The sequence below is a fragment of the Panthera leo genome, chromosome C1, assembly GCF_018350215.1.
Source record: "Panthera leo isolate Ple1 chromosome C1, P.leo_Ple1_pat1.1, whole genome shotgun sequence".
Taxonomy (NCBI): domain Eukaryota; kingdom Metazoa; phylum Chordata; class Mammalia; order Carnivora; family Felidae; genus Panthera; species Panthera leo.
In genome coordinates this window covers 127,721,914-127,742,177 of record NC_056686.1, presented here as the reverse complement: position 1 = coordinate 127,742,177, position 20,264 = coordinate 127,721,914, and the positions used below count along the sequence as shown (strand labels likewise).

Sequence of the window (20,264 nt, the reverse complement as noted above, 5' to 3'; positions counted from 1 at the left end):
TCAGGTGAATAGTTGCTGATGGGGACTGGGGTTGGAAATAGAATGGGACTGACTGGGAAGGGGCAGAGGGAACTTTCTGGGGTAATTGAAACACTTGTCTTGATATGCATTCATCAAAACATAGATTTACCATCTGAACATTTTACTATATGTAAATTATACCCCAATTAAAAATCACAGAGATATGTTAAGGTAAAATGAGAACTTCAGCTGTGTAAATACTTTATGAAAATATCATTCAACTAAAAGCACAACATCTGGAAAATTCTACTCACAGTACATTATAGTTGAAATTGTAAAAAGAGTAGGGAAAGGAACTGCTATCCTAGGACAAAGTCTGACAAAGGAGAAGTTATCTGTTGGTAGTGTAGACATGATGAGTGCATTGGCAGTAAACAGTCTGAGTGGGATTCACTGAGATCCTGTCCCCTACATCATATTTGGTCACTTTATATAGACATTATTTTTCTAACCTCCAAACTTTTTATTTACTATGTATAATATGGTTAACAAGAAAATAACTGAATTTTCTTCAAAAAAGAAAGAGAAGGAGAGGGAAGAAGAAAGATGGAGAAGAGAAAGGACGAGGAAGAAGGAAAAGGAGGAGGAAGAGAGGAGAGATAGGAGTTTAAAGTAGAAGAGGAGAGCCTGGGTGGCTCAGTTGGTTAAGCATCTGACTCTTGATTTCAGCTCAAGTCATTATCTCATGGTCATGATTTCATGGTCATGAGACAGTACGCCATGTAGGGCTTTGCGTGCCCTCTGCCCCTCCCTCACTCACACATTCATGTGCACTCTCTCTCTCTCAATAAATAAATAGATAGATAAAACAATATTTTTTAGAGTAGAAAAACAGAGACCACCAGAGAATAAAAATTGGGAGGATGATCCTGAGGAAGGCCAGCGTAGCCTAATGAGGAAAATTATTAAGTTAAATTGCTTAATGTAGGATGTGTCTCTTTACTTTTCTCTTCCCTCAAATTTTGAGGAAAACATCTATTTTCTGATTAAATCATTGTTTCACTCAAGCTCTCTTTGAAGACTGCATTCAGAACGTCAGTCTTGTTCCAGGATGGAGATGGGTCAAGAGTGGGGACCACCCACCACAGTTCTGCCTCCTCCAACCCAGGTTCAAGTCCTTATAGAATTTGTTTTTTTTTTTTTTATTTTTTTTTAACGTTTATTTATTTTTGAGACAGAGAGAGACACAGCATGAACGGGGGAGGGGCAGAGAGAGAGGGAAACACAGAATCGGAAGCAGGCTCCAGGCTCTGAGCCATCAGCCCAGAGCCCGACGCGGGGCTCGAACCCGCGGACCGCGAGATCGTGACCTGAGCCAAAGTCGGACGCCCAACCGACTGAGCCACCCAGGCGCCCCAAGTCCTTATAGAATTTGTGACAGATGGAAGTCTGAACTAGACTTGCAAACCAGATTTTAGAAATCCAAAAGGATCACAGAAAAGTCATGAGCTAAATCTCTCAAGATACAATACACTTTAAGGTGTAGCCTCCCCCCAAAAAGAATCCTGCAAAAACCTCAAAGAGGATTAACTAGAATAAAAATCCCAAATTGCAAAAGCCTCAAAGAGGATTAACTAGAATAAAGATACAAGGGGGCCTTGTGGGGTGCTCAGGAGACTCTCAGATGAGCACACATTTTAAAGACTTGCACAAATTTAGAAAAAAGGAAACACAGCCAAGAATACGTATTAGTGACTTCAACACGGCATTATAATAGTGTTACAAGGGCTGAGGCTTGGAATAAAGTGTGCCTATAAAAATGCTAAGGAAAGCCAAAAGAGGGGAAGGGGCACTTTAAAAGTTTTATGGTAAGAAAAATAAGTAAACGACAGGATGATTGTTCAGCTTGGGCAAAAGAATAATAAGATATGGGGGAAGAATGGCAATAAGCGTTTAATAAGAGTTAATACTCACTGAGTATTTCCTAAGTACCAAGTACTAAGCTAAGCATTTTATGTTTACTATTTTATATGACGCTTATAACAGCCTGTAAGCCAGTGGTATCATTAGTCTGGCATTCACAGTGGGCAAGTGACTTTGTCTAGGGCACACAGCTAGCAGAGGATACAGACAAAAGTTTCAGTGTAGCATTCTGAGTCCAGAGCTCTCCCTCTTAGGCACCAGAGGTAACTACCTTTCAAAGTCTCATTGTTGCTGTTATTACTGAAATCCTTGTGTCTGTTGGCCATCTGGATGTCTTATGCTGAGTGAAATAAATCAGTCAGAGAAGGACAGATATATGTTTTCACTCATATGTGGATTTTGAGAAACTTAACAGAAGACCACGGGGGAAGGGAGGGGGAAAAACAGTTACAAACAGAGAGGGAGGGAGGCAAATCGTAAGAGACTCTTAAATACAGAGAACAAACTGAAGTTGCATGGGGGTGGGGGGAGGGGAGAATGGGTGATGGTCATTGAGGAGGGCACTTGTTGGGATAAGCACTGGGTGTTGTATGTAAGCAATGAGCCACAGAAATCTATCCCAAAAACCAAGAGCACACTTTACACACTGTATGTTAGTCAATTTGACAATAAATTATATTGAAAGAAAAAAAAAAAGAAATCCTTGTCTACATCTGAAAAGAGTAGAAACAACTCGCTTAAGAAGGAGTAAAAAATCTAAAATAGTCGAAGAGACCATGCAGCTTTTCAAAATAAAATTAGCCTCCTGCTTAAGCTAAGTTACAGCATAGAAAAGACAGGAAATTTAGATAATCAATGTCTCAACCAGTGTTGGGATGGGAGAGAAAGTTGGCTGTTTCTCTCTGGCATACAAACAAAATCACTCAAGCCCTCACCCCAAGTGGCTGTCGGAAGCACTAACCCCCAGAGATGGGTTTGAGGATTTTCCCACGATGCCAATGCATGTCCTAACATTGGTCCCATCTTCCTGTGGATCCCTGATTAGCTGACCCAGGTGCCTCTGTCACATTCATTCTCTGAAAATGAATTAACAAGATCCCCCAAGCATCCCTATTGAACTTAATTCCCACAGGCACTGTCAACAGGTGGCTTCTCTTACTAAACTAGAAGTCAATCAACTGTACTAGAGAAAAAAAAAAAACACAGGAAAATACATCACATAAAAATAAATTTGAAACTCAGTACTGGAATTTAGTGGTCATGCCTCCACAGGGAATCACCTGGCCTGGCATTTCCACCCCAAGGCCAGGCCTGCTGCTCCCATTTTCTAAGAACTAACCTCCCTCTGCCCTGGAGCAGTGGGTAAGGACTTAGGCTCATACTCTTTAGATAAGAATCCTAGCCCTGCCATTCATTCATTGCAGGGCTTGCTTTCTTCATGTCTATGGTGGGTAATAATGTTACTTGTGGTATAGTAATCTTGTACGGATTTTATGAGATTCTTCATTTACAGCATTTATATGGCATGCGCATCTCATAAGAGTGTCATACACAAAGTAAGCATCAGCAAATATTAGTTACTTGTGTTATTTCTAGTTCTGTGAGATCCAAATTTCTAGAGCTAGAGCTGTGATGTCCAATATGACAGTCAGATGCCACGTAGGCACATATCACATCGGAATACTTAGAATGCAGCTAATCTAATAGGAGATGTGCTGTAAGTGTAAAACAAATAGAAATTTTAATACATAGCAAAAAAATAATTTAAAATATCATTTTATACTGATTGCATATATTAAAATGACATTTTAGATATGTTGAGTTAAATAAAGTACATTATTACAATTAATTTCACTTCACCCATTTTTTTTTTTGCATTTTTTTAATGTGGCTACCAGAGACTGAAAATTCCACGTGTGATTCACATTTGTGACCCGTATTAGATTTCTATTGGACAGAGCTGTTCCAAGCATGGTCCATGGAGTAGCAGTATAGGCATCTCTGGGAGCTTACTAGAAATGCAGGATCCCTACTCCAACCCAGATATACTAAATCACAATATGTATTTTAAAAGTTACCCAGATAATTTGCATGTTCATTAGAATCTGAGAAGCACTATCCTACAGGTAAAATAAGTTAGCCTCCTACACAGTCTGTATGGCAAAGAGGGGAATCCCTTATTACTTTATCAAGTGGAGAAGGTGAGGCCCCACATGCCCAACCTTTTTCAGACTTTCCATAACTGGAAGACCCATCAAAAGCCCCATCCTCCTATGTTCACCCACAGAACTCTGTGCTTTCAGACTGATTTCAGATAGATTAGATGAGAAATTTTGGACATAGAAGTGGAAGGAGAAAACAAACCAATTTTTAATAATTGTTCACAAGGGATAGAGGATAGATTCCAAAGTGTATCCAGCATGATAATAATTCAAGGCAAAATTCAAAAGCTTATTTTTTAAATAGACAGTAACCAAAAAAAAATTACATTTCATTATGAAATTATTAGACTTCATTAAGCATCCTTTATGATGAAAGAGCATGAAAATATGCCCCATGAGGAAAATGTTGAAGACTTGTGGTGTTTGGTATAGAGAGAAAAATGTCAAGAGTATAGTGTGGCTATATTTAAATTTTTGAAGGGTTTTTTATATGAAAAATAGATTAATTTTATGCAGCTCCTAAGTGCAGAACTGGGAGAAATGGATGGAAATTAACAAGAAGCAATTGGATATGAGAAGTCTATGTAATAATTAGAACTTTACAGAGTAATGAATTAGTCATCTCTAGCATGCAATCTGAAACCACACTCAAAGATGCTTCAAGAAGCCACCCTGTCAGAAAATTTTGTACCACAGAACCAATCCAGCCTCTTTGTTGGTTTGTAAGCTCCTATCTGCCAAATCTTAAACATTTATATAGAGGTCTTAACTGAGTTCAGTCATGTATATTGTCCAGGCATTCTCAACATCACATCACAATCTCAAGGCTGAGTCCCTGGGGCAGGTTCTAGCAGTGGAGATGGAAAGCAAAACCCACATCCTAAGGACAGGGGATGGGGTGAGGAGCACCCAATTGCATAGATCCAACTCATCTTGATGAGGAGCCCCCAACTGCATAGATCCAACATCTTCTCGATGACCTTCCTCAACATCTTTTCAAATTACATTTACATCATGATTCTATTACCTCAGTTAGTAAATATAAAAGAAATGGTCACAACAACACTGCTAATGTTATACTTTGACTTCTAGCCTTAACCTGCATAAAACAGAGAACAGAAGGTTAGTCTGGACCTTAGAGACAGTCACTTAGTTTTGGCCAGTTAATAAATGTCTTGATACTATGTTATTTGAACACAAATAAGACAGTTTCCTTATCTTACCAATAGAAAAAGGTCTATTTCATTATATTCCAATTAAAAAGAAAACACTTTTAAAGACAAATGTGTGCATGGCTTCTTTAAAAAAGGAGGTGGAGAAGGAGTGGATTGAAAACTAAAGCTTCTCTAAGAAGTCTTCTATTTGATATAAAAGGAAGAGCAAAACAAGTTGACCAGTGACAATGGGGTCTAATTTGTACTGTATAGAATGTGCCCCTCTGCCAAGGATAAAAGAAAAATCAGGAGAAAGTATTAATAAATTGAGCTTCAGAGTTAAGAATAGTGTAAGCAGGCTGATGTCTGCTATATAGCTACCATGTCTTTTAAGCCTTAAGTCCACCTCAAACCATTTGAAAATGGAGTTAAAAACAAAAATAATCTTCACCTTTGTAACAGGTTAGATTTTCAAAGATCTTTGACATAGTATTATTACAATAGAGGTTTTCTGCAGGGTCATAAAGAAAAGCCATGTGGCTTATATAAGACACAAGAATAAACAAGAAATGGAAAGCCATAAAATCCTAACTAAAAACAATCTGAGTTAGCAAGTCATTAAGCTCCAATGTTAAAGCTGAAAACTCCACACTGAGCCCTGACATCTAAAATTATTATCATTGCAAACAAGTTCTCACAGAAGCTCTCTGATTCCTGGGGCTCTTTCCAGCCCCTGGAACTTGAATAGATGCCAAATTTAGCAGGAAAGAAAATGTTACACTAGTGAGTAAATAAGTAGGTGGGTGGAATCAGTGTGAGGTAGAGAAGGCACATATTTTGTGGGCACATTACCTGTTAGACCAGGGTTTGTGGATGGAGAACTGGCCAAGGGGTTAGAAGTCTAAAGCCTGCACTGATGGACTGTGAGGACTCAGCAAGTTTCAGCTACTGAAGGTCTCAATTTGCGTATTTGAGGACAAAAATATAAAATTGTGTTAATATCCCCTAACCTTCCTTATTTATCAGAATCACCTGTTTATTTATTTATTTACATTTATATTTATATGAAAGTTTTACAAATTTCCATGCCCACACTAGACCCACTGGATGAGAATCTCTAGGGGAGGAGCCCAAGAAGGAATATGTTTAACGAGTACCATTGGTAATTCAGGTCACCAGGTTTGTTGATAATTATTGCTTAAATGACACTGAAATCTCCTCTCAGTTCCAAAATTCCACTTTTTTTAAATTTGTTTCAAGTAATAGTTTCTCATGACCTAAAGAGATAAATGTAGAACATTTCTATTTAATCAACAAGTAATTACATAAGTTATTTTTATAAGTTTATTTATTTATTTTTAGAGAGAGAGGGTGGAGCAGAGAGAGAAGGAGAGAGAGAGAATCCCAAATGGGTTTCATACTGTCAGCATAGAGCCCGACGTGGGGCTTGAACTCATGAACCGTGAGATCATGACCTGAGCTGAAATCAACAGTCAGAGGACACTTAACCGACTGAGACACCCAGGTGCCCCTTACATAAGTTATTTTAATGAAATTGTCAGTCTTAAAAAATGATAGATATGGTTGCAAGCTTTATCCAGTCTAAAAAATACTGAAGGAGTCTGGCCAACCTAACTGGCCAAAAGAAAATTGCAGGTATAGAATTTAGGGAAAATAATGTCTTTGTAGTATCAATTCTAATTCAGTGAAAAGGAGACATTACAGAAACAAGAAAAAGACTATTACATATAAATAAGTTTTCTTCTGAATGTAACTAATTTTTACATTTATATTTTCCACTAGTTTTGAATATACCTATGAGGTAAGAATAAATACATTCTATTATCCCTACTTTATAAAGGGATAAATTGAAGCCAAAATTGGGTAACTCATCTGGCCCAACGTTAAGTATCATCATCAGTGGCACAGACCAAATCAGACTTCTGTTCACTTAATTCCCCTTTCAATATTTCTTTCCATATAGTTTCACTTTACCAAAATGTAATAACTATTATCTCCACTTTGCATACATTTGAAAGTTCCCATGATGACACCCCCCCAAGAAAAAGTTTGTTATTTTGAGATTAATAGGGGGCAAATTATAGATAAATATCTTACATTCTCTGAAGTAGAATTCCTAGAATATCAGCTCCACAGCCAACAATTGGGGCAGAATAATTTTAAAAATTTTACATCTCAAAAAATTGCTGCAGGAGAAGCCAATCTGTTACATATTTATTTCTCTATCCTTAACAAATTTGTCTCATAGCTTGTTGGATAAAGCTATGCATCAATAGCCCAATACTTCTATAATATCTGTTTGATTCAGGGAAATGGAACATATTTCCCAAGAGTGTGGATGCTATAATTTTCAAAACAGAGAGGTGATTTTCTAAATAAAAGTAGTGGCTACTTTTACTTTTTTTGGCTATGATATTTCCTTCTATGAATTAATACCACAACGTAGGACATCAAAATGTGAGGTTAGCCTTGGACAATCAAAGATTTTGGAGGACATAGGGCATTTTATTGTTTCATGTAGTAGAAATGCTAGCTCCTGATTATCCTTGTAAAAGTGGCATATCACTCACTATATACAATTATTTTAGTTACATTTTAATGGAAAGGGATATATGAACCAGTGTGAGTGTGTGTGTATGTGTGTGTGTGCATGCCTGTGTGTGTGTACATGCATATGTGTTGTTGCTGGAAGACAATTCCTCCATGGACTTGTCCTATTTTTTCATATCTTATAATTAAAGATACTGACAGCTTTTATTCCAGACTATCTTTTCAAGGATGTTTATATAGCAAATAGCCTTGGAAGAGGATAATGTCATCCTCTGGGGCAACGGTTGTGCCAGGTTTTCTTTTACCTACCTTATAAAAGGTTGGGTTTTCTAAAGCTCAGTATGTCTTTCCTGTCACAGAACTTACTATGTGTGCCAGTGTCGTGTGGCTTGTTGTTATGTTGCCCTGTGGGAACTGAGGCTCAAGAAATAAATACAAATGACAATACTCTGGCTACTGACATAGCTGTGGGTAACAAACTGTCCTTTGTCTCTGATCCGGGATCTCATGTTTTTTGCCAGTATCTATGAAACGGTTGCAGGCTAACTTAGCTAGCAAGTAGGGTAATATGTGAGATCCTTTACAGTTCTTGATAGGTGTGTATGTCAGTTATTCACGTTTGAGCTTACAAATAGATCTTCCTACAATGGCTTTGTGCAATTCTTGTAGACCTGTTTGTCTTTCAACTGCTTCTATGTATGCTAAGAAATCCTGGAGAGTCACTTTATAACTGATCATTTCAATTAAGAAACTGAACAGCCCTGGGAAATTTTTTGAAAAATCAAAACTTTTGTCCCAGGTTCTATTACACCATTCCAAAATTCTCACATCTCCCATTTTTTCTGTGTCAAACTATTGTAATAGAATGCTTAAGTCGTGGTTTGTGGACTTCTTGCATTAAAATCAACTGGGATGCTTTGAGTGGGATCCCATATTTCTAGTGTAGTACCAAATCTATGAGCAGTCAATTCTGAAAGCAGTCATAGAGAACTCAGAGTAGTGTTATGTTCTCAGTGACTGACTAAGCTCAAGTGGGTATTAACTGTTATGGAGCTTAAAGAGTGATCCCTCACACACATGCCATAGTAGATACAGGACAATAAAGTGTCCAGTCCAGTGCCTGGGTCATACTTATTGGCTGTTCAGCTTTATCCCTTCCCAGAGAAAAGAGATCACATAATCCCATTATTGAAGGAGACTCTGCCTTTGGATCATATTCTAACTTTCTCATTTTAAAAATGAGGAAGCTGAAGTGTCTGCATTTCAACAGAAACTTTAAAGGGAATACTCCTTTCTTCTTCTAGGTTGTTTGTTTTTCAATCTTGCATTTTACTATTTTAAAAAAAATTAATGTTTATTTATTTTTTTTAAAGTGGAGAGAGAGTGTGTGTGCATGAGAGGTGGAGGGTCAGAGAGAGAAGGAGAGAGAGAATCCCAGGTAGGCTCCATATTGCCAGCACAGAGCCCAATGCGGGGCTCGAACTCACAATCTGCGAGATCATGACCTGAACCGAAATCAAGAGTCAGATGCTTTTAACCAACTGAGCCACCCAGGTTCCCCTTTAATCTTGCACTTTTTTTTTTTTAATGTTCATCTATGTTTCAGAGAGAGAGAGACAGACAGACAGAGTGCGAGTAGGGGAGGGGCAGAGAAGAGGAAGACACAGAATCTGAAGCAGGCTCCAGGCTCTGAGCCCGATGCAGGGCTCGAAATCAACTGTGAGATCAAGACCTGAGCCTACGTTGGATGTTCAACAGACTGAGCCACCCAGGCACCCCCCCCCCTTTAATCTTACACTTTAAAAATGCTTTTTACACACCTGTAATATAACACACATTATATTAAACCCACATGATTTGTTTTTATGTTTCTCAAATTGGCTTTGGCTTTCTAATATTTAAGGTTGGTTTGTTTACCCCTCTATCTTTAATATTTGATACAGTGTCTAGTCTATGGCAGGGCTTCAGTAAATGTGTAAGTGCCCAAAAAAGCAAAGCCTTCAGTGTCTAAAGAGGAGAAAACCAACACCTGGTGCTTACTGAATGCTTACCATGTATCAGGCACTATGCTGTAATTGTTTCTCCTTCAAACATAGATCATCTCATTTAATTCTGATAAATCTGTTGTTATCTCCATGTTACAGATGAGAAAACAGGACTCTTAAGGAGGCTGCATGATTTGCCCCACATCACATGGCCAGGAAATGGGGGTGCTGGTGCTCAGTCATGGCAATCCCCACTTTAGAACTAAGTTCACTCTTACTAGGCTAACTGGACCTCTGAATCCCTTTACATCACACCACATAACCCATATATTCATAACAACTAGCCTCTTGTTTAATTGTAATAAACCCCAAGTATTATTTATTTCTCAGGAGAAGTGGGAGGGGACTTTGTAGGCATAATAGTGGCCACCCAAATGTGTCTAAATCTTACTGTCTACTACCTGTGAATGTTAGGTTACATGGCAAAGGGGAGTTAAGGTCTTGAGGAACTGGGATTGCTTCTCATCTGACTTTGAGATGAGAATATGATCCCAGATTATCAAGGCACACCCAATGTAATGACAAGGGTTCTTGTAAACAGAAGAAGGAGGCATAAGAGTCATAGTCAGAAAGACATTTGAAGAGAGTACATTGCTAGCTTTGAAGATAGAAGAAGGAATCATAAGCCAAGAGGTAAGAGTTGCATCGAGCTGGGAAAAGCAAAGAAAGGATTCTCCCTCCAGAAGGAGCACAGCCTTGCTGACACCTTGATTTTAGCCCAGTGAGACTCACTTCACACTTCCAACCTCCAAAACTGTGAGAAAATCAATCTGCATTGTTTTAAGTCATTACATTTGTGGTAATTTGTTACTGCTTCCATAAGAATAACATAGGGGTGCGATTAATAGGAAATAATGCCTGTGCCAGAGATAGTTAGCTGCCCCTCAAAGACTGGCATTTCCCTTCCAAAGCATACAACTGTAGCTAGAAAATGTCTGATCAGCCAGACGTGACACTTTCCAAGGACTTCTAATCCCCCTGTCCTTCTTTGCATTGAGAGAGGGACAATGACTAGTCTCCTTACTGGACTGCTGAAGTGTCTCAGTTCTGAATCAGGATGTTCAAGTTCTAGGTCTGTGATTCTCATGTTCTCTGCTGTCTAGATGATGCAATGTTAGCTTTTAGCCACAAGATGGAAACTCATGCACAGAAAGGTTAACTAAACTCACCTAAAGCTACAGAGTGTGGCTGAAATAGAATTAATGGAAGGGGCGATGAAGTTGGCTGAGGCTGCCAAAGTAGGCAAGGGCCAGATCACACATGGCTCTGTGAGTGACGTGAAGAAGTTTTCACTTAGAAGAAGTCACTGAAATCATTTTTCATGGGAATGACACACTCAGATAAGCTTTCCTATAAGGTTGATTTGGTAGGAGTATGGAGAAGAAACTTAATCATAGCTAGTAGTTATTAAGTGCTTATCGTATAAGGTTCTGTTCTAAGTGGTGTATAAGTGTGCGTATGTATGTGTTCATTTGATGAGCTAGGAATTATTATTTCTATTTAATACATGAGTAAATTAAAAGTAAAAGAATGAATTTGTCCAAGATTACACAGCTTATAAGTGAGAGAGTAAGAATTTGGACCCAGGTAGTGTGTTTGTAGAGCCCACGTGCTGAGCCACATTAAACACACACCTCCTCAATGTAGAAGGGGTAAGAGTAGGAGGAAAATCAGCCTGGAAACTATTATAGCAGTTCATGTGAGAAATAATGCTAGAAGAGGAAATAGATGAAATAAACAGAATAAACAAATAAATATATATTTGGAAGTAGAATTAACAGAATGTGATACTAGATTGAAAGTGTGCAAAGAGGTGAATGACAGTAAAATATTAAGGATGCTGTCCGGGTTTCTAGCATAAGCACTTGGCAGGAAGAAAGACAATTTCCTAATTCTGGAACACTGGAAAAGAGTCTCATATAGGATTGAGCAGGATAATGAAGAGTCCAATCTGGAAAACTGAATTTAAAATGCTATGTATTATTCACAGAGAACTAGCTGGGTCCAGTACTGAGTCTTGAGTCTAGAAGGAATTGGGACACTTTGGATACCTTTCACCAACAGTCATAAATAGAATCAAAGTGTTAGAAAAACAGTTCCTAAAAGAATAAAATGAATTGTGATTATGCATTCCACATAGAGACACACAGAATGTTTGAATGAGAAGCAGCACTGCAATTCAGCTGGTTTTCTTGCTTTTTCATTGACATGGGGATTGGTCCTGCACCCCCTCCCAATGTGCCTGAAATAATGGCCAGAAGACACAAGGAGTAATTTAACCAATCTTAAGCACACAGAGGTCTTAGTAAGCAACACCTCTCTTGAGGACAGAACCTGATGAGAAGTTCAGAGTAGAACATGGAAAAATGCTAAATACTAGATTAAGTGGAGGAGGAAACTGTGAAACTTTCCTGCAGGAACAGTTGGACAATAAGCAGATGGTTCTTCTATATCCTACTTGCCAGGGCATTCACATATTCAACAAGGATGGAGAAACAGATTTGGAAGATTTCCTTGTTTCAGAAATTGCGCTGCCAAGAGGAACCTCATTACCTCTTGGCTTGGTGTCCGAGAAAAATCTAATCCAGCTGACAAAATGAAGTTTAGTAAGACACCCAACTAAAGATTGTAAATGCACTAGTCTCAGCATGTTTTTCTAAATACAATCTTTTGCCCTGAAAAGGAGAATCTAACTGTTCATTAATGAAGTGCAGGTGTATGTGAACAATTGAAATAAAGGGTAAAATTGTTCAGAAGTGAAAAGAAATGCCTAAAACCGAATGGTATGACTATATGCAGGGGGGTTATTCATTTGTTCAAGAAATTCCCGTTGAGATCTTATCTGCCTTTGGCCAGGCAATGTGCTCACTGCTGTGAAGACTACTACAGTTGCTAAAACTGTTCCTGCTCTCGAGATATGTGCAAAGTGAAAAGAAGAGGAAAAAACGAGAAAGGGGAAGAAATGAAAAAATTAGATGATGAGGAAGACAGAAATTATATAGAAGAAGAGGGAGAAGAATGAGGTTGAGGGAGAAGAGAGAAAGAATATGAAAAGTGAAAAGAGTTGTTTACAGCCCCCACCGTACTTCAGGCTTGTACCAGGTCTCATCTAGATTAGTATCGTCAATCCCTAAACACAGTGCCTTTTATTATTTCTTTGGACACATATTCATTGTTTTGCTGTGGCCGAGTCTCTAGAAAGCAGAGCCTGCAATAAGAATTCAGGTGTTAATACTTTATCTGGGAGTTACAAGGTCAGGAGACAGTGACAGAAAGTGGGAGGCACAAAGCTAGGAAAATATGAAGAAATACTATGTGATGTGTTGCAGTGCTGACTACCATTTTGTATTGAACCCCAAAGATATATAGCAGGTTCTGTATTTGGAAAACAGAACTGCTCTGGGAGGATTGCAAGAATATATTGGAATAATATACAGGTGCACTGGAAATAGCCTGGCTCCCTCCTAAATCCTGTTTCCTTTTGGTGGAGGTTCACACCTTAAGGAGCCAAATCTCCACTGCCAGGTTGCAACACCTAGTCCTTCGGCTGCTCCTCAGGAAACCAGACTCCACACATCACGATGTGGCATCTTGTCCAGGTCTGAAAGTGGCCTAGCTACCATGTGCTTGTAGAGCATCAACCAAGAGAAAGAAAGAAGGTGGTAAAGGAATATACGAAGAGGCAAAACTTGAATTCAAGTATCTTTTATGTGCCAGAGATGGTGCTGAGTGCTGTGAAAATAACAGTGGACAACAGATATGGTCCCTGACCTTGTGTAGTGGCCTGCTTAACAGTGCACACAGACAAACAATTACAGCGAGGTGAGAGATACAGGGCTTTGACCACTGAGGACCAGAGACCCTATGTGGTCTTTAAAGGTTCCCAAAAAGAGCAATGTCTAAGAGAGAGGGGTTATCCAGGTGATCGCCAGAGCCAGAGAGTAACTTTGTGTTAGAGGGGGAGGTGGTGGGGGGGGAGACTGTAGGACACTGGTCAGTCAGAGACTGTTTCCCAAGGCCTAGAAAGGTTAAAGTTATTGGAGCTCAGGGTGTTATACAGGGATAAAGAAGGTAATAGTGTAATTCCTACCACCTCATGATCTGATTATCATAAGGCCTAACGTCACAGACTAGAAGCCTATCTGGCTACCCTCAACCCACGTTGCTTACTTTCCGCTGCCCTCTATTCAGGTCCAACTTAATTACTGGTTTTGCTCTAAGTATGTTCTATGACTTTCTACTTCTGTACTTTTATTCCAATGGTTTGTTTGGGATTCTTGGGATTCTTTCGCCTTCACATGAATACCTGTCTAAACTCCTGTCCTTCTTTTAAGTCCACTAAAAGCTTTTCCTCATGAACCTATCCTATGTCCCCCACATCCTGCTGGTCTAATCTCTCCTTCTCTAAAATTTTCATTTTATCTTAATATCGTTATGTCAGTTCTGTACTTATTTTTTGACACTCTCATCTCCCCTCCTAGACTGTTAAAAATCAAAACTAAAACTGATGGACATAAATAACTTAAAATCATTGATGGCATCCATAATCACTTTTCTCTGGAGAACAAAAGGAATACATTTAACTCTGGAAATTATTCAGAAATCAACTAGTGTCATGGGCCAAGATCACTCAGCAAACTCACTGTTTCAGTCCAAGATGATCTCCCTGGCCCAGTGACCCTCCTTGTTTTCCCCTTTGCTTTCTTCCTCAATCTTTCCCCATGGACCATTTCCATCACTTCATGATTCTCAGATATTCCATTTTATCTGATTCCATTCCAGGCTCTCTGGACCACCTGGACTTGACAAGGAATGCTGACATCCAAACCGCAGATCATTTTGGTTTTGTTAACAGTAAAGCAATTTCCTTCTTTGTGTTGCCCATAAAGCAAAAAGAATCCAACAAAACTTAATACATCACTCTCTCACTTGATGAGCTTTTCATTTTGAATTGCATATACATTTGCAATTTTCCATTTATGATGGGCTCTGGCACTTGGGAATACAAAGCAGGACCCTAAAAATGGCCTTCAAGGGCTTTACAAGCCTAGTTGTGACAAAGACAATAATACCAATGGCTAGAAATCAGGCAAAAAGGGATGTTCTGTAACAGGGGTCTGGGCTTAGTGCAATAGGATTAGCAAACCTGAAATGTCACTGGTAAAAGAGTTTGAGAAATTCCTATTCCTATTTCAATCATGTGAATTATACCTTGAGCTAAATAAATTAGGACATTTTTAATGTCAAGAACAGCCTGATAATTTCATGAGTACTAAAGTAAGAACTCTTCAATATTTTTGCTAAGCACAGTAATTCAATAAACATTTGCTAAATCACAGTAGGATAAATTTGTTATACTTGATTTTAAAACAGTCACTAAAGTGAGATACACAAACAATGAAACAGAACAGGTAAAAACCAATCTCAATTTAAACTCCTGGCAACATAATTGCCTTTAAATATCTAATACTCTTTTTCTAAACTTATCTCGGCTTTCACACTTTTGGGGAAAATATTTGGAGAGAATATTTGAAATATATATACATTTGAAGTATACATACACTGACTTTCTCTTATACCCATAACCCCAACAATGAGGGTTTTTTTTCAAAGTATAATGGTTACAGGCCAATTATCTTCTGTCTTTTGGTCTCATGTGAACTGTCATCAAATAGCCTGTTGTTAACCAGCAAAGATTATTTCATCCAGTTATCTCTGCTTTTCTTTTAGCATGAAGAGAGAGAAAATGCTATAAACACACTTCTTCTCTACCAGTCAACACTAAAGGAAGTTCTAAGTGCATGTTTCCCTTAAACCTTATTCTCACACCCAAATGAGCATATTGACTTTAAAACCAATTTCTAAAGACATGTAAAGGACATTTCTAGGCCCTCAAATGAAGGTGGAATAGATATCCCCTTCAATTGCCCCTTAGGATGTCTGTTCATCTGTTCATAATGTAAATTACTTCATTTCATATCTTAAAAACTTCTTGGATAATCAGATAAGTGTGCAAGTAGGACATGAGCATATCTGAGAATTCTTTTGGTATACTGACATTTATACATTCTTATATACCGTTAAGAATATGAGACTTCTCTGTTAAAAACATGCTGTGGGGAAAGAAAAGCTGTACCCATATTCTCAAAAACAAAGTCTTAATTCTAGAACAGCCCCAAAGGCCTAGGTTTCCAATGTCACTGTGAAGGTCTTATTCTCTGTGTTCCCCTCACACCAATTCACATGCTACCAACACAAATGTGTTGAACACAAATATCTCTGTTCCTTTCCATATGTCCCCTCTGCCCCCACTTAGAGCATTCTATCCTAATGATCCCACACACTCTTTGAGCATTACCTCCTTTTGAGAACCTCAGGGTTCTCAGACACCATTAAATGGTTTTAGCCATTATATATATACTTACTTACTTATTTACTTACTTACACATTACTTACAACACTACAGCATAATGCTTAGTTCAACTGTTGTTCCAATTAAAAAAAAACCTGTAAAGGGGTACCTGGGTGGCTCAGTCGGTTAAGCGTCTGACTTCAGCTCAGGTCATGATCTCACGGCTGGTGAGTTCGAGCCCCGCGTTGGGCTCTGTGCTGACAGCTCAGAGCCTAGAGCCTACTTCATGTTCTATGTCTCCCTCTCTCTCTGCCCCTCCCCCGCTCATGCTGTCTCTCTCTGTCTCTCAAAAATAAATAAACATTAAAAAATTTTTTTTAAAACCTGTAATTTAATGAGAAGCACCTTCATATGAGTGTCTTATACATAACCTAAAACATAGTTGCTACTTAACAAATTATTTTTGAAAAAAAAAACAAAGAATGTGTGATTTTCATCTACCTTTTACTCAACCAGTCAATAGATTTAAAAATAATTTAAAAAATTGGAAGCTTGGAGCAACATTTATGTGGCTTATCAAAATTCTATACAGTTTAAAATTAAAGCCTGCAACTCAAACATTTAAGTCTCCATACGCTACTGAGACCCAAAATGCACTAAGTCGCTATACACTACTTGGCATTTCGGGATACATTCTCTTATCTGACCATATACTTCCTTATGTCAACTCTGGGTCCAAAATGATAAAGACATAAGACTTTCAAGAACTATTTAATCTTACTGGAGTGGAGGATGCAATTGATGTCCCGTTCTTAAAAGAACTGTGTCCATTTAATGTCAAATAATGAATCTGAAATAAGAAAAAAATTCAGGAAGTGTTCTTCTTAACTACAGCCATACCAATACTTTCTCCAAATTTTTTATTTAGTTTTTTTTTGGGGGGGGGTATTTTTTCTTCACCATATAAATACATTCTATCTCTATGTCATTTCACTCCGAATTTGTTGATATCTCAGTTTCTAGGCCATGTTTTCATGAATGGAAAATAACTACCTCCCAGTCTTTATTAGATTTTGAAGGTGTGTTCTTTATCTCAATGTTTTATCTCCTGAGAAACTATGCTTGAATGCAGGCTGAGTGGCTTTAATTTCATTTCGGAAAAGGGCAAGAAGAAAGTGCTCTCTCTAAACCAAACTTTCAGATTTACAGGTAAGCATCACTCTTGCTGGTATTTCTGAATTATAAAAGAGAAGCACAATTCTCTCTACAATAATAACTGGTAAACAAAATCATAAATATTTTTCTACATTTTCATTCCCAATTCTATTGGCTTGGCTCCTATTACAGGTAATGCTTCTCATATTGATTGTTATAGCACTACTTTGGCTGCCTTTAAAACATCACATGAACACTGAACAAAAGAACCAGTTAAATATGCCATAGATATTATGCCATTTCTATAAGCACCATGAATTGAGGTCAAATGGGGAATGGGACACCACTAAGAAGTCACCGACAGAACTGTATCAAAGTCAGAATTCAGCCTCAACATCAAGCATATACAAGAAACTAGGAGGCCCTTGGGGGAGAATTAGCATTTTTCTTTTTTACTCCAGAATCTAGATTTGATTTCATTCTATTACATAAGAGATCCATGGAAATGGGTCTTGGTTTTGGGATTGCTGATTTTTTGTTGTTGTTTATTTTGGTGTGGTTTTGTTTGCTTGTTTGTTTGTTTTTATTCATTGGTGGTTGTGGTGTTTTCCCCAGGGTTGTGTTCCCCTAAGATCAGGTTCTTGAAATGCAGAGCAGCTAACTCACAGCAGATGGTGGGATTTTGTAGGGAAGAAAAGTCAAGCAATTTCAGTCCAAAGATTGAACAGAGTATCCTAGAGTTTAAGGAAAAATTAACCTGTGGGAAAGTCAATTGTCATTGAGAAAAGAGTTCTCAAAATCAATGCTATTAAACTTCCTTTTCCCTCTACAGTCTAACTTAAAGAAAAAAAATGTGATGTTCACAGAAACTGATGCAAAAACTGTCACCAATTTTGGCCTTTATTATTGCATTAGCAGAAAAGGTTAGAAATATTTAAATTTGTCCTCTTTAATTGGGCAAACACACTCACTGGTCCATTACAATAGCAATTCAATTATTATCTTGTGTTTAACTTGAACCAAGAAGAAATTCTTTTGTTGCCAGAGGTCTCAAGGTATATCTATAAATGATAACAGTAGGAAATTAAGGCATTTATGAGAAAGGAAAGTAATAGCTGACCAATCTCTCTCATTCACTCCTATACAAAAGCAAAAGAAAGCCTTTGTTAATGACTACCAAGGTAAGTAGTAAGCTATACCACGTCTTTAATGCACTTGCTGACCCTCGAAAACCCTAGTACTATAGACAACAGTAAAGACAAGAAACGACAAGGTGGAACAAAAAAATTACCAAGGTCTTAAAGAATATTCTAGAGTTCTTTCTCTAAATTCTGTTCGTCCAAAGTCAGAAAAGTAAGCATAGTCACGTTCTACCCTGGAACAGAAAGTGTGTAAATTGTCACTTTCCAAATGTGACATTAGATAAGGAAGAAAATTTAATTACTGTTTTTAAAATAACTCTAGCTCTGTAAATGTGACACTGTAATTTTAATTGTTGAAGCAAACTCTAATGATTCTGTTAAGATGATCCCTCTATAACTGAGAAGTTAAATTATCCAAGGTTATGGTCAGAGATGCCTCTGGAATGTTGAGAGGCCATGTCACACACAAAAATGTACCTAGTATGAAAAGCTTTACGGGGTAAAATAGATGCATTTCCATACCAAGAAAGCATGCATCTTGCCTTCTACAGTAGGGAATTTATGTGCACACTCAAGGAAACATTCCCACCTCGACTACTTCTGCAAAGAGAACTGCCATGTCCTCCAATGTGGCTGCGATGCCACACGTTCTTCTAGAGTGGAAGCATTCCTGCTCACTTTTGGCGTTTCAGCCAATGGACTGAAATAAACCTGGGCTGGTTTTTCAGTCCCTATATGTAATCACTGTCTCGAACTCTAAAACAAATGGGGTACTGCTAAGGCTGTGCATGCCTGTCAGAGAGTCTACTATGGAGAAGGCTGTTTTCCCTCCTCCTCTGTCTCCTTCTCATTTTCACATTATTTAAAATATGCCAGTAAAATAGTGGATCCATGACATTTGAAAGTGATAGGCCTGTAGAAACTCCCACATCCACAAATTCACCCAAACAGCACTCTTGGGAGGAAAACGAAAAAAGAATGCTACTAATTCATGACTGATTACTCACTCCAACCTACCAGCCCCTTAGCTTATAGCAATTCATTTTTGCTACAGCTCTTAGGTATATGCTCTCATTTAATTTTCACAACGATCCTTTGAGGCTGAAGTTATTATTATTGCTATTATTTCTAACTATTGCCAATTATTACAAGTAGAAGAACCTAGGACTGGTTTGCAAATTCTCAACAAAACAAATACTAAACCTGTGAGTGCTGAGGGTCCATTATGTCAAGAATAATATGCAGAGATAGCTTTAAAGTTGATTCCCTTCCAGTCAGCTGCACCATCTGTCCCTGGAACTGGCTGCCTACCTTCCTTGGCCCTCTGTGCGGTGGACGCTGGCGTGCTCTGGGCACAGTACACCTCCCGGGTCTGGATCCCACCTCCACAAACGGGTCCCGTCACAGGCCAGTAGGGGTCCTGCTGCTCGAGGAGAAGAGAGACTTGGCATTCTTTCCATTCAGAGGTCCTCCAGGAATACCTGTTTGGTTTGATTTATTTAAAAGAAGAAGAAGTAAGGAAAATATAATATTCTAAAGAAAACTTAAGTCACAATATCATATGCATGTAATAATCATTCTAGGGCCAAATCTTCACCTATAGATTAAAAAAAAAGTCAATTGGCTTTGTTTGTTTGTTTGTTCGTTTTTAAAGTCAATTGGTTTTGATACTAAATCCCTTTTATTTCCTAGGAGCAAAAAATCACAGCAGCCTCTCCTGGTGGCAGTATGGAATAAGAGGAGTGAAGAAAGGAAATGTGGATACACAGGGGATGTGCCTCATCCCAGGTACTGTAAGA

At 38.3% G+C, this 20,264-nt stretch overlaps 1 protein-coding gene across 1 annotated transcript in view; it reads right to left on the bottom strand.

Moving 5' to 3' along the window:
* THSD7B (thrombospondin type 1 domain containing 7B) overlaps window positions 1-20,264 on the bottom strand; it is a 746,473-nt gene that overhangs the window by 513,751 nt on the left and 212,458 nt on the right. The window contains exon 4 of the mRNA XM_042948618.1: window positions 19,777-19,946. Coding sequence (XP_042804552.1) covers window positions 19,777-19,946 — 170 coding nt within the window. The remainder of the gene's footprint in view (window positions 1-19,776; window positions 19,947-20,264) is intronic.